General features: G+C 42.5%; 1 protein-coding gene across 1 annotated transcript in view; it reads left to right on the top strand.

The window, feature by feature from the left end:
* Positions 1 to 18,762, top strand: part of LYZL4 (lysozyme like 4) — a 114,534-nt gene extending 95,772 nt beyond the window's left edge. Inside the window, exon 5 of the mRNA XM_055109737.1 lies at positions 15,892 to 18,762. Coding sequence (XP_054965712.1) covers positions 15,892 to 15,961 — 70 coding nt within the window. The 3' untranslated portion in view covers positions 15,962 to 18,762. The remainder of the gene's footprint in view (positions 1 to 15,891) is intronic.
* Positions 18,763 to 22,756: the final 3,994 nt, after the last annotated feature.

The following is a 22,756-nucleotide window of genomic DNA, read 5'->3' as shown; positions in this document are numbered from 1 at the left end:
GAAAATGATCTACCCCATAGGCAGACAGTGAGGGTTAAAGGAGATTACATAGTCAAGTTTACTAGCCTAGTTCCTGGACAAATTATGCTTAACACACAACCTATTCCCTATTCCCTGCTTCTCCTGGACACATGCTCGGGAGACTCACTTGTCACCAAAAGGTCAGACTGCTCTGGAATACTGTCCTACTGCTTCAGAATCCTGCAGCCCTTTGCCCCATCTCATTTCCATGCCTAATGCAATTTTAGAGCATGATGTGTAGTAAGCATGGCTAAAAATTCTGGAAGATTTATTACATTCCCTTGTTCTATAGATCAAGGACAATTTTTAATAAATCCTTGCTTTTGCTGAACGATTTAATATGCCATTGTCTAGGCAACAGAATTGTCTTCAATTAGATTTTAAAACTAATATAGGAAGAAACTTTCCCCTTTCCTTGCCAACATTATTAGATAAGGCCATAAGTCCTGATCAAGAACAAAATTTGCTGGTGCCTCATGGGGACCTTGAAACCGGATTCTCTTTTGCAGCAGTATGGCTCCCTACCTTTTATTCCAGGGCAGGCACCTTGTTGAGGTGGTTGAGGCTACCAGTGGGAAGTGCCCACAGCCACATAGGGCCAGGTGCTGCTCATACAGAGAGATCCCCCCCCACCAGAGGAAACTGACTTTGGAGAATGAGTCACTCGTTGGGGTCTGGCCCTCAGCCATGTAAGCTCAGAAATTCAATCTTTTAAGTTCCAGAAGTTATTGGATGCTTGAATAAACAACCACTGAGGGACCTGAGAACAAACTGGAAAGAAAATTGACTAATTCTAAGCAGTCTGGAGGTTCACATCAGCCAGATGAGCACATGTTCTCCCTGGAGGCATTGATCCTGGGAAGCCATGTTATCCCACAGTGGCTTCCTACCCAGGAACTGGCAATGAAGGGCTATCGATGTAAAGTGATGTTTTAATGGCCCCAGGCTTCCCAGGGCAGAGGGTGGGGGGGCACCAAAAATGTTCAGCCTCTACTTCCCCACCTTCAGGCTTCCCTGGTCAGCCATGGCCTCCATCGATGGTCCCATTCTCCCTGCGAAGGGTGGATTCCACTGCAGGCCTGGAACTTGTTCTTGGGCCTCTGCACTTCTGCACATTCCTTAATGAGCTGATTTTATGGCTTAACTCTCAGGACATCCTTAATTCCTTCATTTCCACAACCTTGAGGGGTCTGTTTTAGTCACCCTTATGTGGGTAGAATCTTGGTTTTGACGGCACATGAAGATGGGGAGGATTGTGGATTTGGGTGGCAGGCGGTGCCATTCTGAGTAGTGTGATAACAGGAGTCACTGTGGGGTGCTGTCAATACACACCTCAGAATCATTAGCTCCTTTAATCCTTCCCACAATCCTGTAAGGAAAGTACTAGTATATTTCCCAATTGACAGAATTCATTCCATCTTTATAACAATGTCTTAAAAGAACATCCAATGTCCCCGCTCCTGCTTTCTGCTGCTGGTGGTGGAGCCTGAAGATAAAGAGGGGGAGTCAAAGGGCTAAAGAGAAGCATAATATATTCTTTAATAAGGAGAACTCTGATGAGCATATTCCTCATGCTTTCTTATTCATATTACAGAGCATATTTTCATGAATGTGTTCTCCTTATGCCTCCTCAGCCCCCAGCCTGCCTCTCTAGTCCTGTCTCCCCGGCTCTTCCCTCAACTTCCCTCTCTCTGGGTACTTCAGTCTTCAGTCGAAGAGCAGAGTGCTAAGGCAGACCCAAGTTGCATATTTCATAAAATCCTATTATGTAGACAAGGTGAAAGCTGGCTAATGAAAACAGAATACTTAAAAGAATCAGATAATTTGGTGGCTCGCTCATTTGGCAGGATGGCTCCCAGTGTATTGGGCAAACTTAGCCATTTGGCTTGACTTTTGACTGTCTTTAGGTAAAGTAACCAGGGCTTGTTTTCCAAATAAGGCAAGCAGAAGCTAGAGAGGCTGAGGAAGTTGCTGGATGTCACAATAACAACTGTTAGATCGACAGTTCTACAAAAGTCTGTCTGAAGCTGAGTTGGTGTCTTTGTGCCATTCAGCAGGATAAGAGCACAGGAGAGAAGACAGGATAGAACTCAGAATGGCTCTTGGTATAGCTGAAGAACTGCTTGTGGGTGGGGGGGCGGGGATCCTTGATTTTTATGCACCAAAAAGTCAGATACTAGGCCAGGTACAGTGGCTCACACCTGTAATCCCAGCACTTTGGGAGGCTGAGGTGGGCAAATTGCTTGAGCCCAGGAGTTCAAGACCAGACTGGGCAACATGGTGAAACCTGGTCTCTACTAAAAATACAAAAAATTAGCTAGGTATGGTGGTGCACCCCTTTAGTCCCAGCCACTCAGGGGAGCTGAGGTGGGAGGATGGGTTGAGGCTTCAGTGGGCTGTGATCATGCCACTGCATTCCAGCCTGGGCAACAGAGTGAGACCCTGTCTCAAAAAAGTTTAAAAAAAAGTCAAATACTATGAATGCCACAAAGGAGAGAAAATAATTGAGGAGCAATTAGAAAAACTTAATTTATTGTAAGAAAATACGCAATGCAAGGTGTGATGCTCTGTGGCTCCTGTCACTTGGCACCAGTGGCGAGGATACAGAAGGGACAGGTGGGGACTGAGGTGAGCTGAAGGGAGGGCCGTATCAGTGTTGTTGATTCTGTAATTTTTCAAAAACAGCTAGAAATCCTGATTTTGATATTAAATCTCCCAAGTCGTAAGTGTAACTTCAAATTAATTCATACTGACTCAGGATATCGGTGGCCTCGACAGTTGGTTGGCATGAAACCATCACTAAATCCCAAAGCTGAGTGAAAAGTACTGTGCTGTGGGGGATGAAAATTCTGACTACAGTGAAGAATAGATGAAGAGGTCAAGAAGTACTTACAAGAATAACATTTTACCACTAAAAAGAAATCCATTTCAACTATGTCACCCCCTGCACTTGGAGTGAATAATTTAAAGGACAGGTTTTGGAACCAGAAAAGTCTGTTGCTGAATCCCAGCTCTACCACTGATTTGCTTTGCAACCCACAGCTAATCGATCAACCTTTCAGTGCCTTTGTTTCCTCACACCTTAATTCCTGAGCTTTCAATGCAATAAGATATATGAAAAGCAAGATAAAGAGCAGATGGAAGGTTCTTAAACAATGGTACTTGCTAAAATAGCAATACTGAGAATTATCATTGTGATAATAATGATAACTATTATCAGTAAATTTATAAACCTCGAGGAACGCTCTACTGGGAACTCGGTTTCTAAAAGTTATTTTCCTGGGTGTTTTTTCCATGAGGATGATGAGGCACTTTGGTCTTACTTTTTCATTTCATTATCCTTACATTTAAAAGTCACAAAGCCTAACCCATATATATATACATATTGGCAAATATATACATGTGTTTGTATTTCTGTCTGCAAAGCATTCAGGGAACTCAAGTAATCCATTCAAATTCAAACCCAGTGGGAATTTCTGACACTGGACTTTAACAGCTTAAGGCATCTCAAAAAGCTTCTATCTACTGACCTTTAAGGGAAAGTGTGCTTTGGGAGGATTCACACAGAATTCAGCCGCTTTCTGATGCACAGGGCTTCTTAATTCCATTCTTCATCCCTTCCTGATTGTGCATGTCTTAGTGTGCTATTCAGCTTAGCCCAATCTGTAGTCATTGCCGGCAATGAGAAAAGTGGTCGTTCTTAAGGTTCTCCCCCAAGGACGTGCACACACACGTGCACACCCTCCCCCACGCCCATGCTATGGCTAAAGCTAAACAGCTTGTACTAAGAGCTGGGTAAGGGTGTGTGTGTGAAATAGTAACCCTTGTGTTTTGGAAAGAGTAAGAAATTCTCTCAACACAGTCCCATGTTGCCCTAGGTCATCCCAATAGAGAGAAAGCTGATCTACTACAAATGTGGCTGGCACCCAGGAATATAGGGTTTGGGGCTTCCAAGGCAGCTGATGATAAATGTCCAGGACCCTCACCTCATTCCTGACTCAGTTTCCACCTCCCCAGGCTCTCCGCACCAGCTCCAAGCTTTTAGGTTTTGCATCCTAACTCTTTTTTTGTTTTTATTTTGAGACAGAGTTGTCGCTCAGGCTGGAGTGCAGTGGTGCAATCTCAGCTCACTGCAACCTCTGCCTCCAGGGTTCAAGCAATTCTCCTACCTCAGCCTCCCGAGTAGCTGGGACTACAAGCGCTCGCCACTATGCCCTGCTAAAATTTTTTTTTGTGTTTTTGTGGAGACAAGGTCTCACCATGTTGGCCAGGCTGGTCTCAAACTCCTGACCTCAAGGGATCTGCCCTCCTCAGCCTCCCAAAGTGCTGGGATTACAGGCATGAGCCACCACACCCAGCCATGCATCCTAATTCTAGCCCAGTTGGGACATAGTATGACAGCCCTGGTTTCTCCTGATGAGCTTTGGAACCTTGTAATACATGCTGTGGTTGCCCCACACTGACCTTTCCCATGCACATGGACCCCATATGTCAATTGCCAGCAGCTGCAACTTGCTGCCCAAAGCAGGCTTTCTCAGGCTTCTTAAGCCCATTAAGCTGTTGCAAAGAGCAAGTTGTGCTGGAAAGTTAAGCCCTACTCCCCAGCAGCCATGACCAATGGTGGATGGGAGTTGGGGTGGATAAATACCTCAACTTCCTCACCTTTGCTGGGGGTGACAATGCTGAGGCATGCTCCACCCTGACTCTTAAAGGTGCCCAGTGGGACTGAACTCTCACTGTTCTCAGGGTAACCTACATATTAAAGCCCGCTGTACCACTGTCTTCCTTTCTGTAACTCACTTCCCCACTGTCATACTGGTGTTTCCCAGAATCACCTCCAAATCAACTTCTTGTCTCAGGGTCTGCCTCTGGCAGCCCTCTTTCTTATCTTATGCAGTAACACAGTATTCACTAACCATCGCTATATGTCAGACACAGTATTCATCTCACATCAACTCTTTGAGGCAGGTGCAGTGATCACTCGCACCTGACAAACGAGAAAATGGAGCCCACAGAACCAGCAAGTGGCAGAGTTAGGATTTGAATTCGAATCTTTCTGGTTCCAAAAGTCTTTCCTATCCCATCACATGATGCTCACCTGATTCTTTTCACTCTGGGTCTCTCCCCTGCCTGACCAAGCCCTGGCTACCAGGACAGAAATGGACGTGGCTGACCAGTTACTATGACACCAATTATCACCAGAAGTAGGAAATTGTAGTTCAGGAACCAATTGTGCTGAGACAGCTGGCTCCAGCCCACAGAGGCAGGCAGCGCTATTATTTTAAGAATCCTCCTGGCCACAGAATAGCAGCCTTTGTGACTGTGGAGGTTGGCACAGGAACGGTGATGCCCTCCCTATTAACAGGCTGTGTAGGAAGACCCAATGGAAAAACCCAGCTTGGAGGCTTTCTAGTCTGTTTTGCCATGGAATCTTCTACTCCTTGTAAGGAATAGAGAACTGACAATTTGGAGGTCTGGAGTTCAGTTCCCATCCTTCCCTTTATTGTCTGCATGGGTTTCAGATTCCTGCTTCCCTACACCAAACCTCAGTTTCATGGATTATATGTACTGAGCCTGCAAGCATAGGCCATTGTGGTCCCATCAACTGTAACATTAAGAACTGTGTGAATTTTAAGTGTTAGGTGCTTCATTTCGATGTTTCTCAATAATATTTGGTCTGTGGTTGACACCCAGGTCTTGGCAGTTGTCCAAGACCCAACTTCATCCTTGGACAAGGTGAAAAAATCATGGCTATGTTTCATCCAGATCAAAGGAACCACGTGATTGGCCAGGAATATATTTCTATTATGTACTCAGATTCTAGAAAAGATGGGCATTTGTTCATTCCTGCATTCAAATAACCCTTTAGAGTACACCCTTGTTCCAGGCCCTGAGCTTGGCATATGAATACAAAAGTAGACAACACAGGACCCTTGATTTCAAGTGTCAGGAAATCCCACTGGAAAGTGATTAATGGGGATGAGTGACATTGAAAAAGATTTTGGATTTCTTTGCTTCCCTGAGTGCTGGTCTCCATAAATTCTCCTCTAGTAAGGCAATAAACCACAGCAGCTCTTTAGAGAAAGATAGGCACCATCCAGACTAGGACAACTAGGGCAAGTGCATCCAGTATTACAGAGGGGAGGTGGGAGTTCCAGGGGAGAATCAGGAAGGACTTCCTCGAAGAGGTGATGTTTAGAAGATTCACGGGACTCAGCAGTTGAAGATAGAGAGAATGCTGCCACCAGACCAAATGTGTGCAAAGTCCTCCAGGGAGGAAACAGGGAAACCTGTTCAGGACACAGGTTGTTTCGGTTGGATGCAGCCGAGGCTCCCTGAAGACAAAAGGAGATGGGGAAAAGGCTGGAAATGACCATTCAGATCGTATGAGGAAGGTTCTGAATTCAGATGGAGGCATAGTCAATTCTGGAGAGGAGATTTAGTAGACGAACTCTACCAGTCAGCATTCTGAGTTGCAAGCAACAGAAATCCATTCCCACTAACTTTAGCAAAGAGAGGAATTTATTAGAAGAATGTAGTAAAGCCTGAAGATTTGAAAGAAAAGCTGACCAAGTGGGCCTCAGAAGATACAAGTATCGGGACATGTAGAAGGAAATAGTGGTAGTGAGTAATGAGCAGTGTATTAGTTAGGAATTGCTGCAATAAAGCCGCCTAACAAATAGTCCCCAAATCTTAGTGGTTCACAACAACAAACATTTCATTTTTCTTTTTCATTGGCCTAGAGATTGGCTGGCATGACTCTACTTCAGGCCACAGCTGAGTTTAGGTCTGTAATACCTATCTCTTTGTTCTCCCTGGACCAGGGGCTACCTGGGACTTTTATTTTCATAACAGAGGGCAGAAGAGCAAGCCAAACCACAGAAGAATATTTAAGTCCTGTGTTCTGATCAGGCTCAGTAATATTCCCTTGGCCAGGGCATGTCCTGGAGAAAGAGAAGGAAAAATAAGGAGGTGGGAGTCCATGGTGTGGGGGGGGTGTCTGTGTGGGAAGGGGGTGGGGTTTCAAGGGAAAATGCTGTAACTACTAAATAGGGGCAGTGTTGCCAGTGGGATTGCAGTATACTGAAGTCCAGCAAGCCAGCTAGAGTCCCTTCCTCTACTCAGAATCTTAGTGACTCCAGAACTCTAGTGACTCCAGCTTTTCCTTACATCTGATGATGGATGCAGAACATCCTGGAAGTGTTAATATTATCCCCCAGCTTCACAGCGTGGGAGCCCCTGGAGTCTTTGTTTTGTTTTGTTTGAGATGGGGTCTTCCTGTGTTACCCAGGCTGGATTTGAATTCCTGAGCTCAAGCAGTCCTCCTACCTCTATCTCTCGAGTAGCTGGGATTACAGGTATGCACCACCACGCCCAGTACACATTCCTGCTCAGACCCAGGTGATAAAACTGAACTCGCAGGGAGCAGCCTGCATCCCCAAATGCTTGCATGAAGCCTCAAGCCTTGTGGCCCCCCAGAACTGACCAGGGTCCCAAGAGATCAGATCATGCAGGGGTTGTGGGGTAGGGGAGTTAAAACCTCTTTTCTGGATCCAAGTCGAAAGCATTCCACTTGCCATTGCCCCTCCGGATGGGGAGCAAAACTCCCAAAGTTTGATGCTGAAGCCATCAGCCCTTCCCAACTCTGTGTCTGGCCCTCCGAGAGCCTGGGGTTCCTCTGGGAGGACAGCTTGGCGATTGCATCCTGCTAGGCGCTGCGCCTTTGGCTGCTCTCTAGTTCAAACATAAAACTTTTTATTCCAACTGGTGATTTTCCTCTCTTGGCCAGGGCCAAGGCTTCTGTTTCTATAAGCACAGCCCTGGTTGCTAGGTGACAGCCTCACTTCAGGTTCCAGAGACAGCTAAGGCAGAAATGAACCAAAGAGATCTGAAGCCTTCACTTTAAAGACAAAATATGAAACCAAAAGAGAAAATAAGACCCTAAATTAATTGGAGAGTTACATAACAACCAGACATGGTTCTGATGTCCTCCCTACCATACCGCCAAGACCAGTAGGATATATTTAAATGTATTTTTCAAAATAGGAAAAAAGTAGGAAGTTAAACTGATAAATATAGTTGGCTTTTGACTGAGAAAGGAAACTTCTAATTACATAGCTTTTCTAAGCTCCACAGATCAGATCTATACCTTCATTAGGCTTTGAGTCTTTGTGGAACTTATTAAAACAATTAGATCTGCAGAGAACTGCAGCCATCAGCGTTTCTCACAGCTGTGCTGGGGATTTAAGCTTTTCATTAAAATTGGATGGAGGCTTGCAAATCAATAAGAAATAGATGAACATTCCAAGTGAAAAACGAGTAAAGAATGTGAATAGGCAATTCACAATAGAACCACAAGTGGCCAATAAACAAATAAAAAAATTGCCAAACTCATTAGCAGCTGAGGGAATATATTAAAACAATAACGAGAACACATTTTTAATCTACTAAATGGCAAGTATTTTTTTAAATGATAATATACAGATGGGTGAATATACTATGGGTGAACTGCCATTTTGCTGCACTTGGTTAGAATGCAGTTAGAGAACACCTTTCTAGAAAGCAATCTGGGCACATATTGAAAGTCTTAAACATATGCACACCTTTTGGCTGAGCAATATGGTGCCCTTATTTACAAAAATGTTCACATAGTATTATTGATAGAAATTTGAAAAAAAATCTATCCAACAATGGAATATTAGCTAAATAAAAAGAAATCACTTAAATACATGCATAAGTATTCTCAGATTGTGAAAGGGAAAAAAAGCAGGTTATAAAATTCCATATATGTTATGAGTTCATTTTGTAAGTGAAAAAGAAGGTGGTATACACCTGCATAGAATACTATGAGCTGGATGTTCTAAAACGTTCTCAGCCCATGGAAACTTTAGTATCTCAGCAATTCTTTACAAAGCCCCTAGACACCCCTCGACATCCTCGCCCCACCAAATAAAAACCCAACAGTTTTATTTGTTAAGTAGTTGGATCCAAACAACTTAATAGTAGTAGTTAATCTGTGGCCGATAGCTATTACTATATTTCCATTAACTATTTGAAATACCCCATAAGTTTACTGCAGAGCCCTGGGGCTCCGCAGCAACTAGTTTGGAACTGCAGCTGTAAACCAAAATGGTCCTAATGGTTAAGAAAGAGGGTTCTGGAACTCAGGCTGCCTGTGTTGGAATGTGGGCTCTCGTTTGCTAATGAGTGGTCCTGTGCAAATTGCTTATCTTTCCCATGCCTCCGTTTCCCCATCTAGCAAATGCAGCTAAGAGTACCTGCCTCTTAGGATTCTTGTGAGACCTGTGAAATGCTGGGTGCTCCACTCTCAGCAAGAAATATCAGCCACTGTTAACTCTTGCAGAAGACTGTAGGTGACTTTTATTTTTTTCCTTATGCTCTGTTGTGTGTTCCAAATATTACATAATAAACATGTATTTCTTTTGTAATGAATATTTTTTAAATGTTTAAATTAAAGAAAGATAGCATTTTAGCTCACCCTGTCCCGAGCACTGTACCCAGCAGAGCCAAGGACAGAATAGGTCACACATCTTGGCAATCATTCAAGAAAGCCCCTCATATTCTGCCTTGGGAAAGCAGGGCTTCCTTTGCGCATCTTATTCTTTAGAAACACTGGACAGCTTAGCTGCCTCTTCCTCAGCTACAGGCATCCCAGCCTTTGCCATGGCTCCCATTGCCACCTCTGCTGGGAGCACCCTTGACCCTCCTGTGCCTGGCCCGTTCTCATGCCCTCCAGCCAACTCAGTCCTCCAGCCCAGTCTTGATAGGCCTTGGAAGCTGTCCTTGATGACTTCATCTTTACTATATTGAAATTTTCCATGTCTGTGTCCGCTTATTCCTCCCACCCCATGCTTCCTTGATGGGCAGCTATATGAGTTTCATCTGCCTGTACTTAATAAACATTTGTTGACTTGAACATTTGCTTCTTGGAGGGGCCCAAGTGTCATATCAGGGATTTATATTTGTTGTTGTTATAGTCCTTGGGGACAAGGTTGCCCTTGGCACACTCAATTTTGTCAGAAGGGTAGGGATCCTGGTAGGGGGTCAGTGGGCAGGCAGCTGTCTTCTAGGGTATGTGTGTGGGGTGCTTTATTGGGTCATCGAGGCAACCGGTGCTTCAGCCCTGGGCTTAGGGAAGCATTGACTATTTCTGAGAGTGAATGGCTAGCTAGAAGGAGCTGATCCCCATGGCACTGGTCTAAGGCCACCAGGCCATCATATCCACACAAGCCATCCACAACTGATTGCTGTCTATTCACTTGATCACTCGGCAAATGGTGATTAAGCACAAGCTATAAGCACAGCCCTGCACCAGAAACTAGAAACGAGATCAGAGGTGGGGTCTAGGTCTCATGGGGAGACAGACACAGACACCAGTGTGGGTTGTTCATGGGTTAATTATTTCCCAATCACTTCTTTGTGTTTTCTGTCTCTCCCACTGGAATGTTGTGTTTGCAGTTGCATACCCAGGGCCTTAAAGCAGGGGCTGGCACATAGTAGGTACTCGGCATGTTTGTCTAATGAAATGAGTAAACAGCATTTGAGTGTGAGGGCTGTGAGCCCCAGCCCAAGCCATGGCTGCTGGGATGGAAGTGTGAACAAAGCCCGCTGAAAACCAAGGCTGGAGATGGAGAAGAGACAGAGAAAGGAGGGGATCGTTTGGTGTGAGGAGGATTAAGACTCTCCTGCCTGGAGGGTGACACTGGAGTCAAGATGTAAGGAGGAAGAGAGGAAGGGGAAGCAGGATCCCAGGCAGTGGGAACAGCCTGAGCAAATCCAGAGTGAGGGCTTCTGGGGAGGGAGACCCAGCGCAGCAGTGGCATAGCTTCTACCTGGTGCCGCCACAACCTCCCCTCCTCAGGACGTGTGCCAGGGAAGAAAGGCAGCCTCAGGCCCACTCAGTGCTCACTGCTCTACTCCCCGTGTTCTGGCAACGGGCAGTGGCTTCCAAGGCTGGGGCCTCACAAGGCGGATTCTGAAAAGATCAGGTCAAAGTTTCGACAAATGGGAGACACACACGAGGGCCTGTAGTTCAGAAGCACTTCCTGGAGGTCCTGAGACAAGCCCCAGGGACAGGCCAACTGGTCTGGCATCCTTCCTTCCCATCAGCCTCCCAGTGTGGACAAACATGGCCTTTTATCTAGTGGCTTGGGGAGAGAGAAGTCTCCTTCCCCTACCCTTCCACAATCCCCCACTCCCTAACCCCAGTGCCTGGAACAGAGCAGCCTCTCCAGAAATAGGTACGTTTAATTCAATAGAGTAAAATCTTCCCAGTTGATATGAAATTGGAGGTAGAGGGCTTGGAGTGATAAGGTGGAACTTCTAAGTAGCTGTTTTACTTGTTTAAGTTTTAAACTAAAATTGTCATTATTTCAATATACAGTATATGTTTATTACAGAAAATTAGAAAAATGCCAATAAGTAAAAATTTAAAAAATGTAAACATCATATTTCTACTACTTAACTGTTACTGTTGTAACTTTTGTCTAGAGCATACCCTTTGTGGTAGATTAAAATATTGGTACCAATTCTCCATTCCCCTGTAGTAGTAGTATATATCCACACCGTGTCGTGGCCTTGTGGTGGGTGGACTAAATCACTCTGCCCCTTGATTTTGCACCTGGCTACGTGACTTGCTTTGGCCAATGGGATGTTAGCAAACAGGGTACAATTAGAGGCTCGATGTGTTCTCACATGGTTGACCTTGCCAATTTGCACTCTAGCCTCTCACCAAGAAAAGGATGTGCCTCAGGTAGGAGTTGGTCCAAGGAGGATGAGATGCACATGGAGTAGATCTAGGTTCAAGCTTCAGCCCAGTCAAGGCCAGCCTAGATAACTACAGAGAACCTACAGATGAGACAGCGTGAAATAAACTCTTATTATTGCATGCCACTGAAATTTATTTTGTTACACAGCATTTTGTGGCAATTGGTGACTGATACACCCTTTAAGATATTTTTCTATACACATTTGTAAGCCAAAATAAAATCATACTATGCACTTTTGTAAGCCACTTGGTTCCAATCTTATATTTAGATAAATTTTTATTAATACTCAAACCATATTCAAATTTCCCCAAATTACCATAAAATACCCTTTATAGCTGGTTTATCCAAACCAGTTTCAAATCAAGGACCTGACATTGCATCTGATTATGTCCTTAAATCTCTTTTAGTCTAGCACAGTCCTCGTTTGTACGACACTGACATGTTGAAGATGAACATAGTTTGGCTAGAGTATGCTGCATGCTTCATAGCACAGCACTTTGGGGAGCCATAATGCCCAGATGACCCTTTTGTCTAGCTCTCACATACAAGACAAGGCAAGACCAAGGCTAAAACCTGACTGGTTATATCAGTAAAGTCACAGTAGGCCACTTTTAGACTTAGGCAGCTTATTACCTACTTAGACAGTGAAAGGAAGTATGCTAAAGGTACCAGTTACCCATGGTTCTTGTCTCACACGCCAAAAAGATGACACTGAGGCTGGGCGTGGTGGCTCATGCTTGTAATCCTAGCATTTTGGGAGGTCAAGGTGGGAGGTCCACTTGAAGCCAGGAGTTCGAGACCAGCCTGGCCAACATAGCAAGACCCTCTCTCAAAAAAGAAAAAGAGGCAAGCACAGTGGCTCATGCCTGTAATCCCAGCACTTTGGGAGACCGAGGCGGGAGGATCACCTGAGGTCAGGAGTTTGAGACCAGCCTGGCTAACATGGTGAAACCCCGTCTCTACTAAAAATACAAAAAAATTATCTGGGCGTGGTGGCGAGTGCCTGTAATCCCAGCCACTTGGGAGGCTGAAGCAGGAGAATCACTTGAACCCAGAAGGCAGAGGTTGCAGTGAGCCAAGATCGTGCCACTGCACTCCAGCCTGGGCGACAAGAGCAAGACTCCGCCTGAAAAAAAAATAAAAGAAAAGAAAAAGGAAAAGAAAAGATGACACTGAAACAAAAGGGGCCAGATAATTGCAATGCAGGTTGTAGGATACCCCATTGCTGAGGAGCCAAATGTAGACTGTAGCTAAGTAGAGTTATATTCTGCAGCAATGTTCTGAGGCAGGGAGCAACAGGGGTGGAGCAGAAAGCCCCATACCTCATCAGTGCCGGGGAGGCCATGAGAAGCTCTCCCATGACTGCCTCCCAGGGGAGATAGGGAGGTAGGTGGGAGATGGCCCCACAACCGCTCTTTTCTTGCCTCTTACAGTCTCGTGTTCTGGGAGGGTCACAAGGTGTTCTACCAAGACTCAGATTAGCTGTGGCTCAAGCCTTTGCCTGTGTGGGTCATGCCAGGTCACCGCATCACAGTGGAGCTGTTTTCCTATACCTTCCTGACTGAGCCTAAATTTCACTGTTGGGAAAGTGTGATGATGGTCTGAGTCCTTCACTAGAGATGATCCGTGTAATGTTCCTATGGCACCATACGAATGCTTAGTCCCATCAACCATTCATCTGATGATTATAATAATAAATACTTCTTGCTTGAATCAACCATTTTCATAGTGCTGGTGAAATGATGTTTTTTCTGTCCGCCCTTCCTTCTACATCTGTTACCTCAATTCTTCTGTGACATAGAGCTTTCCTTCAGCAACTTGGGCTATCTGGTTCCTCTGAAATAAAGTTTCAACAGAGAATGTGGGATTGATGCTTGATTTTTACAACTGCATTTTCCAACATTTTATTATAAGGAAATTTCAAATACACAGCAAAGTTGAAAGAATAATACTGTGAACACTCCTATACCCACCAACTAGATTGAATAATTGTTAACACTGTCTGTATTTGATTTATCTCTGTGTGTATATATTTTATTTTTGCTGAAAATAGATTGCAGATATCACGATACTTCACCCTTAATTATTTCAGCATGCATCTCCTTAGAATAAGGATATTTTGCTACATAAACACAAGTCTTTGTGACTCCTAAGATAATTAACATTAATCCCTAATATCACCCAACATTAGACCCAAATTTAAATTTCTCCAACTGTTCCCCAAAAATGTATTTTATGGCTGTTTAAAATAAATAAGTGAAGTTTAATCAAGTTTCATGTATTACAATGGTTATGTCTATTTATTTTATCGTAGAATAATCTACTTTTTTTTCCCATGGAATTTATTTTTAAAGAGACCATGCCAGCTGTTTTATAGAATGTCTCACATTCTAGATTAATTTAATTGCTTCTTCACAGTTCACTTGACTTGTTCTTCTACCTCCCTGGGTTTCTTTTAGATTCAAATTTTGTCCAAAAGCTTGACTGGATCTCAGTTAAGTAATTTTGGCATCCTGGGTAATGCTGTTTCCTTCATGTTGCATCTTTCAGGAGATACGTAGTGTTAAGTTGTCCCATGGTAAAGGATGCTACCTTGAATCACTTAGTTGACTACCAGATTTCTCCATTATAAAGGCACATTTCCCCTTTGTAATCTATGGGGTGATACTTTGGCAGTGTAGATATGTATTCTCCAACAGCCTTTCATTATCTGCTATGGCCTGAATACTTATGTCCCCCCACAATTCATAAATTGAAACCTAATTCCCAATGTAATGGTATTAGGAGGTGGGGCCTTTGGGAGATGATTAGGTCGTGAGGGTGGAGCCCTTGTGAATGGGATTAGTGCCCTTATAAAAGAGGCCCCAGAGAGCTGACTTGCCCCTTCCAACATGTGAGGACACAGCTAGAAGATTCCATCTATGAAACAGAAAGCAAGCCGTCATGAGACCCCAAATCAGCTAGTGCCTTGATCTTGGGCTTCCCAGCCTCCAGAACTGAGAAAAATATAATACATTTCTGTTGTTTATAAGCACCCAGTCTATGGTACCTTGTTATAGCAGTTCAGTGAACTAAGATAACCTCCATGAATTGCCCGAATTGGTTATTACACTGGGGATTGTCAGATGGTGCCTTTCTAAATCTATTGTTTCTTCTGTTTATGAACTGGCATTTTTCTGTAAAGAAGAGCTTCCCCTAATTAACTGAGGATGAACTAATGTTCCTACACACAAATAAGCAGGATGGATGTCTTTTTTGTTTTTTAATTATAATTTTCAGAATAAGGACTTGGTATATTCATTATCTTCAAGGGCAGCAATTAATATTTTTTCTTTTTTCCCCTCTCTTATGGTTCTCTGTTTATTCAGTGTTTTATAATAAATTGTAGTCATTGTCAAACTGTTTCAAATTTGGCCACTGGGAGGGCGTGCCAACTGGCTCTTGTGACATGTTCCTAATGTACACCTCACCAAGATCCTCATTAGTTAAAATTCTTTTAATTAAAAAAGGAATACAACAAAAGGGAACCCTAATAGAAACTATGGACCTTGGGTGATAATGGTGTGTCAATATAGGTTCATCATTTGTAATAACTGCACCACTCTGGTGTGGGAGGTTGATAGTGGGAGAGGTCGTGTATTTGTGGGGCAAAGGGTATATGAGAAATCTCTGTACCTTCTCCTCAATTTTGCTGTGAACCTAAACCCTGCTCTAAAAAGATAAAGTCTATTATTTATTTATTTATTTAGAGACAGTGTCTCACTCAGTTAACCAGGCTGGAGTGCAGTGGCGTGATCACAGCTCACTACAGCTTCAACCTCCTGGGCTCAATCCACCCTCCCAACTCAGGCTGACAAATAGCTGGAACAACAGGTGTGCACCACCACACCCAGCTAAAAAAAAAAAAAAAATTTAAGAGATGGAGTTTCACCATGTTGCCCAGGCTAAGTCTATTTCTTTAAAAGAGGAATACCTTAATTTTTTATTAGAAAACATTAAATAATAATTATATAGAATACAATATAGAAGTATAGAAGTCTTTCACCTCTCTTCTGTCCTTCCTACCCTCCCTGTCTCTCAGTCCCTTCTCAGAAGTAAACACTGGGAGCCATAGAAGACACCACTGTATCTGCACCCTTGGTTTGTTATGAAGATGTGAAAAAGAATGAGGAAGACCTCCATGTGTTCCTATGGAGTGACTACAATACATGTTGTTAGATGGAAAAAATCAAGCTGCAGGACAGTGTATATAGTATGTTACCATATGTAAAAGAAAGGTGGAGAAATAAGAACATATACACACATATGTTACATACACATATTCATTTGCTTAGTTTTACAAAAAGAAACACTGGAAAGATAAACTAGAAACTAATAAAAATTGTTGCTCATGGGAGGTGGAATGGGAAAAGTGAAGGAGGGGATACGAGTGGAAATGAGACTTCTCTGAATACGGCTTTTCACATAATTTTGACTTTGCATTCAAATTTTACATATTCACAAAATAAATTAAATCAAAAAGAAAGAAAAGACAAACTTGAAAATTGAAAACATATCAGGCTTGGCTAAAGGAACCTAATTGCATAACAAATTAGTAACACAGATATGCCGAGAAAAGAAAAAAATTCAGACATCTCTGATACAGTTCTCTGGTTGTAGTCCTCTGTGAAAAATATTCCAAGAGTAAAAAAAAACTGCACACAAATATTTAAGGTTACTTTGTAATTGTATTAGTACTGGTAATAGTGGTTTTTAACTTTGGAAAATTTTTAAGTATATTGTAAGATTAAAGCAAAGAAGTAAATTCCTGAAACTATTCTATGTATATTAGAGAATAAAGAAGATAAGTAAATATATTCTAATAGTATTAAGAATCAAAAGATTTTTAGAGTGAGAAAAAAGCGATTTATATACAAAATACAATAGATTTAATGAAAACCTGAAATGTTACATTTGAATTGGAGTAAATATAAACTCATAATTATATATATTATATATAATACATATATTTTTATTTTTTCTCTGTCAACTGAAAGGCCCTAGAAGCAATAACACCTCAGTATACCAAGTCCCCAAATCTTAGTTTCTAATAACAGTACTGACCGGGTGCCACTGGTGGCTCACGGCTATAATCCCAGCAATTTGGGAAGCCAAGGTGGGCAGATCACTTGAGGCCAGGAGTTTGAGACCAGCCTCGCCAACATGGCAAAACCCCATCTCTACTAAAAATACAAAAATTAGCTGAGCGTGGTGGTGGGCACCTGTAATCCCAGTTACTCAGGGAGCTGAGGCAGGAGAATTGCTTGAACCCAGGAGGTGGAGGTTGCAGTGAGCCGAGATCGTGCCATGCACTCCAGCCTGGGCAACAGAGCGAGACTCCATCTCAAAAAATAAAAATAGAACAGTATCCTTCCCCACTCAAATGAATGATGGCTCTTTTAGGAAATAGCTGATTCCAGGGAAATACAAGAGGAATCTCATAAGTCTGGTTGGTCCAGAAATGCTTAAAGATGAATGGGACAAAGTTTGTCTGAGACTGAGAGAATTTTCTGCACACGGGACTTCCAGTTTTAAAACTGGAACAAGTAGGTCACTCTATCAAATCCCCTGTGGATGGACATTTGGATTATTTCTAATTTTTGCTATTATAACTAATGTCACTATAAAAAACCTCCTGCACATGTTGCTTTGTATCCGTGGACGTGTATCTTAAAGGTGAATTTCTGGAAGTGGGATTGCTTAGGTTGGCTAAAGAGTAAATGAGTCTGTAGCTTTGTTAGATGTCGACAAGTTCTCCTCTGCAGGAAGTGTACTCTCTTGCCTGCCATTATTTGCCCCAGTGCAGGGACCTGATCCAGCAGGAACAGAATATCTCATGCCACACTTAGGAAGAAGGATGCGAATACCCCTGAGATTTACTTGTAGGGAGTATAAATGACTAATATCAGCCTCTTTCCTGAGTAATGATTTTGATGGTGGGAAAGGGGGCAGGGAGGAAAAGATGCATTGATATCCTTGTGGGAGGCCCTAAATCCAGACTTCTCCTGCTTAAAGGTTTTCCCTGGACTAGACCTGTGCTTTCTGCCTGAATTTCTTACCCTCTGATAACTTACGCAAATGAGATCGCAGATTCCAACCCTTTAACTCTATAACCCATTCTCTTTGGCATCCAGACCCCCTCTACTAATTAATACAGGGCATTCTCATTTCCCCAGGTCTTCCTTTTTGGGCCCTTTGCTTATTGGTGCTATTGGATTGGTACCTAGGCAGCACAAGAGGGCCTCCCTTCTCCATCCCAGCCTTCCCACCTGTACTGGGACATGGTGTTTCTTCTCTTAGGACTGTCAATAGATATTCAGGAGAGGACCCTGTGTCCATTTACAAAATAGCAAAATGCCTCCCTAGTCCTGCTGTTCCCAATTTTTTGTTTTCCTCCCAGCAAATATAACATTTACATATTGATAGTGAAGGAAATAACGTATACAGTGGTCCAAGACAAAGTGCCTTGAATCGGTTTAGGTCAGCAAACTACAGAAAAAAACAGGATACACTAGGCCCCTGCTTGGATAGCCAATGCCTGCTTGTCGCGCACCTCCCTGCACCACCCCCGACCCCGTTAGTTGCCCCCACCCAAACCAAAAAAGTTTAGTCTAAGTTGAAAGTTTACTAGCCTGCAAAATAGCTCGCTTTGTCTATTCTCATCAGCCTGCCCAGCTACTTAAGTCATAAGTCAAATACTTAAAGAGCCCCTGAGCTGACTAGGAATGCAACGCATTGTGGGCTGCAACAAAATGCAGCAAGACAACCCCAAAGAAAACACCTAAGCCCCAGCCCAGCAACAGTAGTCAGCCTATGAGGAACTGGGGGAGGCACCTGTGCACTAGGGGGTAAATTATTTGTTGTGACTGTGCTGGGTGTGCCTGCCCATCAGACACCTGATCTTGCAAGATGGTCATTAAAAGTCTCACTTTTGCTGTTCTCCGGGTCTCTGAGTCCATTCTTTAAATTTGGACAAGTGAGTTTGTTTCTCACAATAGGCATTCCCAAATTTTATGAAACCTCAAATTCTGCAAGTAAATGAAGCAATGGGCATGACAGCCTTTTTTGGCCCAATCCTCACAAAAGCATCTCATATACTTGTGTGAGGTTCAAGGCCCAGCTATGGCCCTGTTAGGACAGGCTCTGTTTGTATGACCCCCGGGTTCCTGGACATAACTTCCTTCCTCTCCCCATCAAGAAAGCATGATGTTATCAAGAGTGAGCTAGACTTATCAGTATTTACAGGAAGCAATCTCCAAGCATAATGTTGAGTGAAAGACGAGTTGCAAAAGGAAATAGAGTGTGCTAATATTTCTTGAAGACTCACAAAACAATGCATTGTTAATGAAACACTACTTATGAACAGAACTAACATTCGGGGTCAATGCTGGGTAAGCTGAGTGGTATATGGTTGGTTATCACTCTGGTTGGTGCCATGCTCCATACATGCTCTTAAATATCTTCATATTTTGTCCCCCCAACCATAGTAGCAAACTATGAAAACAAGGATGAAAAAAATATACAGCATTAGAATGGTGAGTACTTCAAAAATGTCAGGAGGAGAGAAATGAGGCACAGGGAGAGAACTTAGCTTTACTTGCAACTGATTTTTGTTTCCATTCTCTTTTCTTTTTTTTTAGTATTTGAAGAAATACAAGCATCATGGAGATATTGCAGGTGTCAGAACAAAATGAATTGTACAAATTTTTTGGTTTCCCAATGCATGCAAATATTACATTTACACTATATTGTAATTTATTAAGTATACAATGACAGTATGTCTAAAAAATGTACATAGCTTAATTTAAAAATGCTTTATTGCTGAGAAAATGCTAATGATCATCTGGCCCTTCAGCAAGTCATCTTTTTGCTAATGGAGGGTGTTGCCCTGATGTTGATGGCTGCTGACTGATCAGTTGGTGGTTGCCAAAAGTTGGGGTGGCTGTAGCAATTTCTTAAAATAAGACAACAATGAAGGTTGCTGCATTGATTGACTCTTTCACGAAAGATTTCTCTGTAGCATACAATGTTGTTTGATAGCCCTCTAACCATAGCAGAACTTCTTTCAAAATTGGAGTCAATCCTCTCAAACCCTGCTGCTGCTTTATCAACTAAGAATATGTAATATTCTAAATCCTTCGTTGTCATTTCAACAGTGTACACAGCATCTTCACCAGGAGTAGATTCCATCTCAAGAAACCACTTTCTTTGCTCATTCACAAGAAGCAACTCCTCATCCATTCAAGTTTGATCATGAGAATGCAGCAATTCAGTCTCATCTTCAGGCTCCACTTCTAAATCTAGTTGTCTTGCTATTTCCGCCACACCTGCAGTGACTTCCTCCACTGAATTCTTGAACTTCTATAAGTCATCCTTGACAGCTAAAATCAACTTCTTCCAAACTCCTGCTAATGTTGATATTTTGACCTCCTCCCTTAAATTGTGAGTTTTTTTTGTTTTGTTTTGTTTTGTTTTTGAGACGGAGTTTCAATCTTGTCACCCAGGCTGGAGTGCAATGGCATGATCTCGGCTCACCACAACCTCTGCTTCCCGAGTTCAAGCGATTCTCCTGCCTCAGCCTCCTGAGTAGCTGGGATTACAGGCATGCACTGCCATGCCCAGCTAATTTTGTATTTTTAGTAGAGATGGGGTTTATCCATGTTAGTCAGTCTGATCTTAAATTCCCAACCTCAGGTGATCTGCCCGCCTTGGCCTCCAAAATTGCTGGGAGTACAGGCCTGAGCCACCGTGCCTGGCCAAATTGTGAAAGTTCTTAATGGCATCTAGAATGGTGAATGTTTTCCAGAAGGTTTTCAATTTATTTTACCCAAATCCATCAGAGGAATTACTATTTATGGCAGCTATATCCTTATGAAATGTATTTCTGAAATAATAGAATTTGAAAGCCAAAATTACTCATTTCACTATTTCATGAGCTTCAGAATGGATGTTGTGTTAGCAGGCATGAAAAAAACATGAATCTCCTTGTAAATCTCCATCAGAGCTCTTGAGTGTCTAGGTGTATTGTCAATGAGCAGTAATATTTTGACAGGAATTCTTTTTTTCTGAGCAGTAGTTTCAATAGTTGGTTTAAAATATTCAGTAAACCATGCTGCAAACAGATGTGCTGTCAGGCTTTGTTGGTTCATTTATAGAGCACAGGCAGAGTAGATTTGGAATAATTCTGATGGCCCCTAGCATTTTTAGAATGGTCATGAGCATTGGCTTCAACTTAAAGACACCAGCTGCATTAGCTCTTAACAAGAGAGTCAACCTGTCTTTTGAAGTTTTGAAGACAGACATTGACTTCTCCTCTCCAGCTATGAATGTCCTAGATGGCATCTTCTTCCAATATAAGGCTGTTTGGTCTACATTGAAAATCTGTTCTTTAGTGTAGATGCCTTCATCAACGATCTTAGCTAGATCTTCTGGATCTCTTGCTGCAGCTTCTCCATCAGCACTTGCTGCTTCACCTTGCACTTTTATGTTATGGAGATGGCTTCTTTCCTCAAACTGTATGGACCAACCTCTGCTAACTTCAAAGCTTTCTTCTGCAGCTTCCTCACCTCTCTCAGCCTTCACAGAATCAAAGAGAGTTATGGCCTTGCTCTGGATCAGGTTTTGGCTTAAAGAAATATTGTGGCTGGTTTGATCTTCTACCCATACCACTAAAACTTTCCCCATATCAACAATAAAGCTATTTCCCTTTCTTATAATTTGTGTTTACTGGAGTAACATTTATAATATTCTTCAATAATTTTTCCTTTGCTTTCACAGCTTGGTTAACCATTTGGCATAAGGGGACTAGCTTTCAGCCTGTTTCAGGATGAGGAGGAACATGCCTTCCTCACTAAGCTTAATCATTTCTTTTTATTTAAAGTGAGAGATGTGCAACTCTTCCTTTCATTTGAACACTTGGAAGCCATAGTAGGGTTATTAATTGGTTTCATTTCAATATTGTTGTGAATCAGGGAATAGGGAGGCCAGAGGAGAGAAAGATTGGAGAATGGCTGGTTGGTGGAGCAGTCAGAACACAGACAACATTTGTTAAGTTCACTGTCTTCTATGGGTGTGGTTCATGGTGCCCCTAAACAATTACAATAGTAACTTCAGAGATCACTGATCATAAATCATCATAACACATATAATAATAAAAAAGTTTGAAATATTGTGAGAATTACCAAAATGTGACATAGAGACACAAAGTGAGCACATGCTGTTGGAAAAATGAGACCAATAGACTTTCTTGGCACAGAGTTGCTGGAAACCTTCAATTTGTAAAAAACACAGTATTTGAAAAGCAAAATAAAGCAAAGCTCAATAAAATGAGATATGCCTGTATTTCAAAATATTACTGCTTGTTAAATGTGCATGTAGATGTTTTATATGATTCTCTACACTTGTCCATATTTTAAAAATATTTCAGAATTAGGATATTTGTATGCATATATATTTTAGAGTGAGAAGAAAGTCAGAATGCAAAGGAGTGAGAATGATATTTTAGGAATGGACTTAAGACCTCTAATTTGTATAAAGGATGAAAAGAAGGAGGTGGGAGAGAAGGAGGAGGGAGAAAAGGAGGAGGAGGAGTGTGAGGAACAAGAGGAGGAAGGTAAGGAGGAAGAGGAGGAGGGTGAAGAAGAAGAAAGGAGGAGGAGGAAAAGGAGTAAATTCATTCCCAAACACCTGCACTCTAACTCCATTAGTTACAAATTCCCTTGACCATCCATAGTGGGCTGGTAACAGATGGGGCAGTTCAGCAACCACTGAAAAGAGTTAAGCTGACCTATAAGTCCTGGATATGGAAAATGTCCAAGATGCATTCTATTAAACGAAAGAAGCAAGCACTGCATAACATTCATTGTGTGGTCGACTGTTCCCAGTGATTTCCTCGGGGAAGGAGTGGG

This window comes from Pan paniscus, chromosome 2, assembly GCF_029289425.2.
Source record: "Pan paniscus chromosome 2, NHGRI_mPanPan1-v2.0_pri, whole genome shotgun sequence".
Classification (NCBI taxonomy): Eukaryota; Metazoa; Chordata; class Mammalia; order Primates; family Hominidae; genus Pan; species Pan paniscus.
Note: the sequence above shows the minus strand (reverse complement) of the source record. Positions and strands in the feature narration are given on the sequence as shown.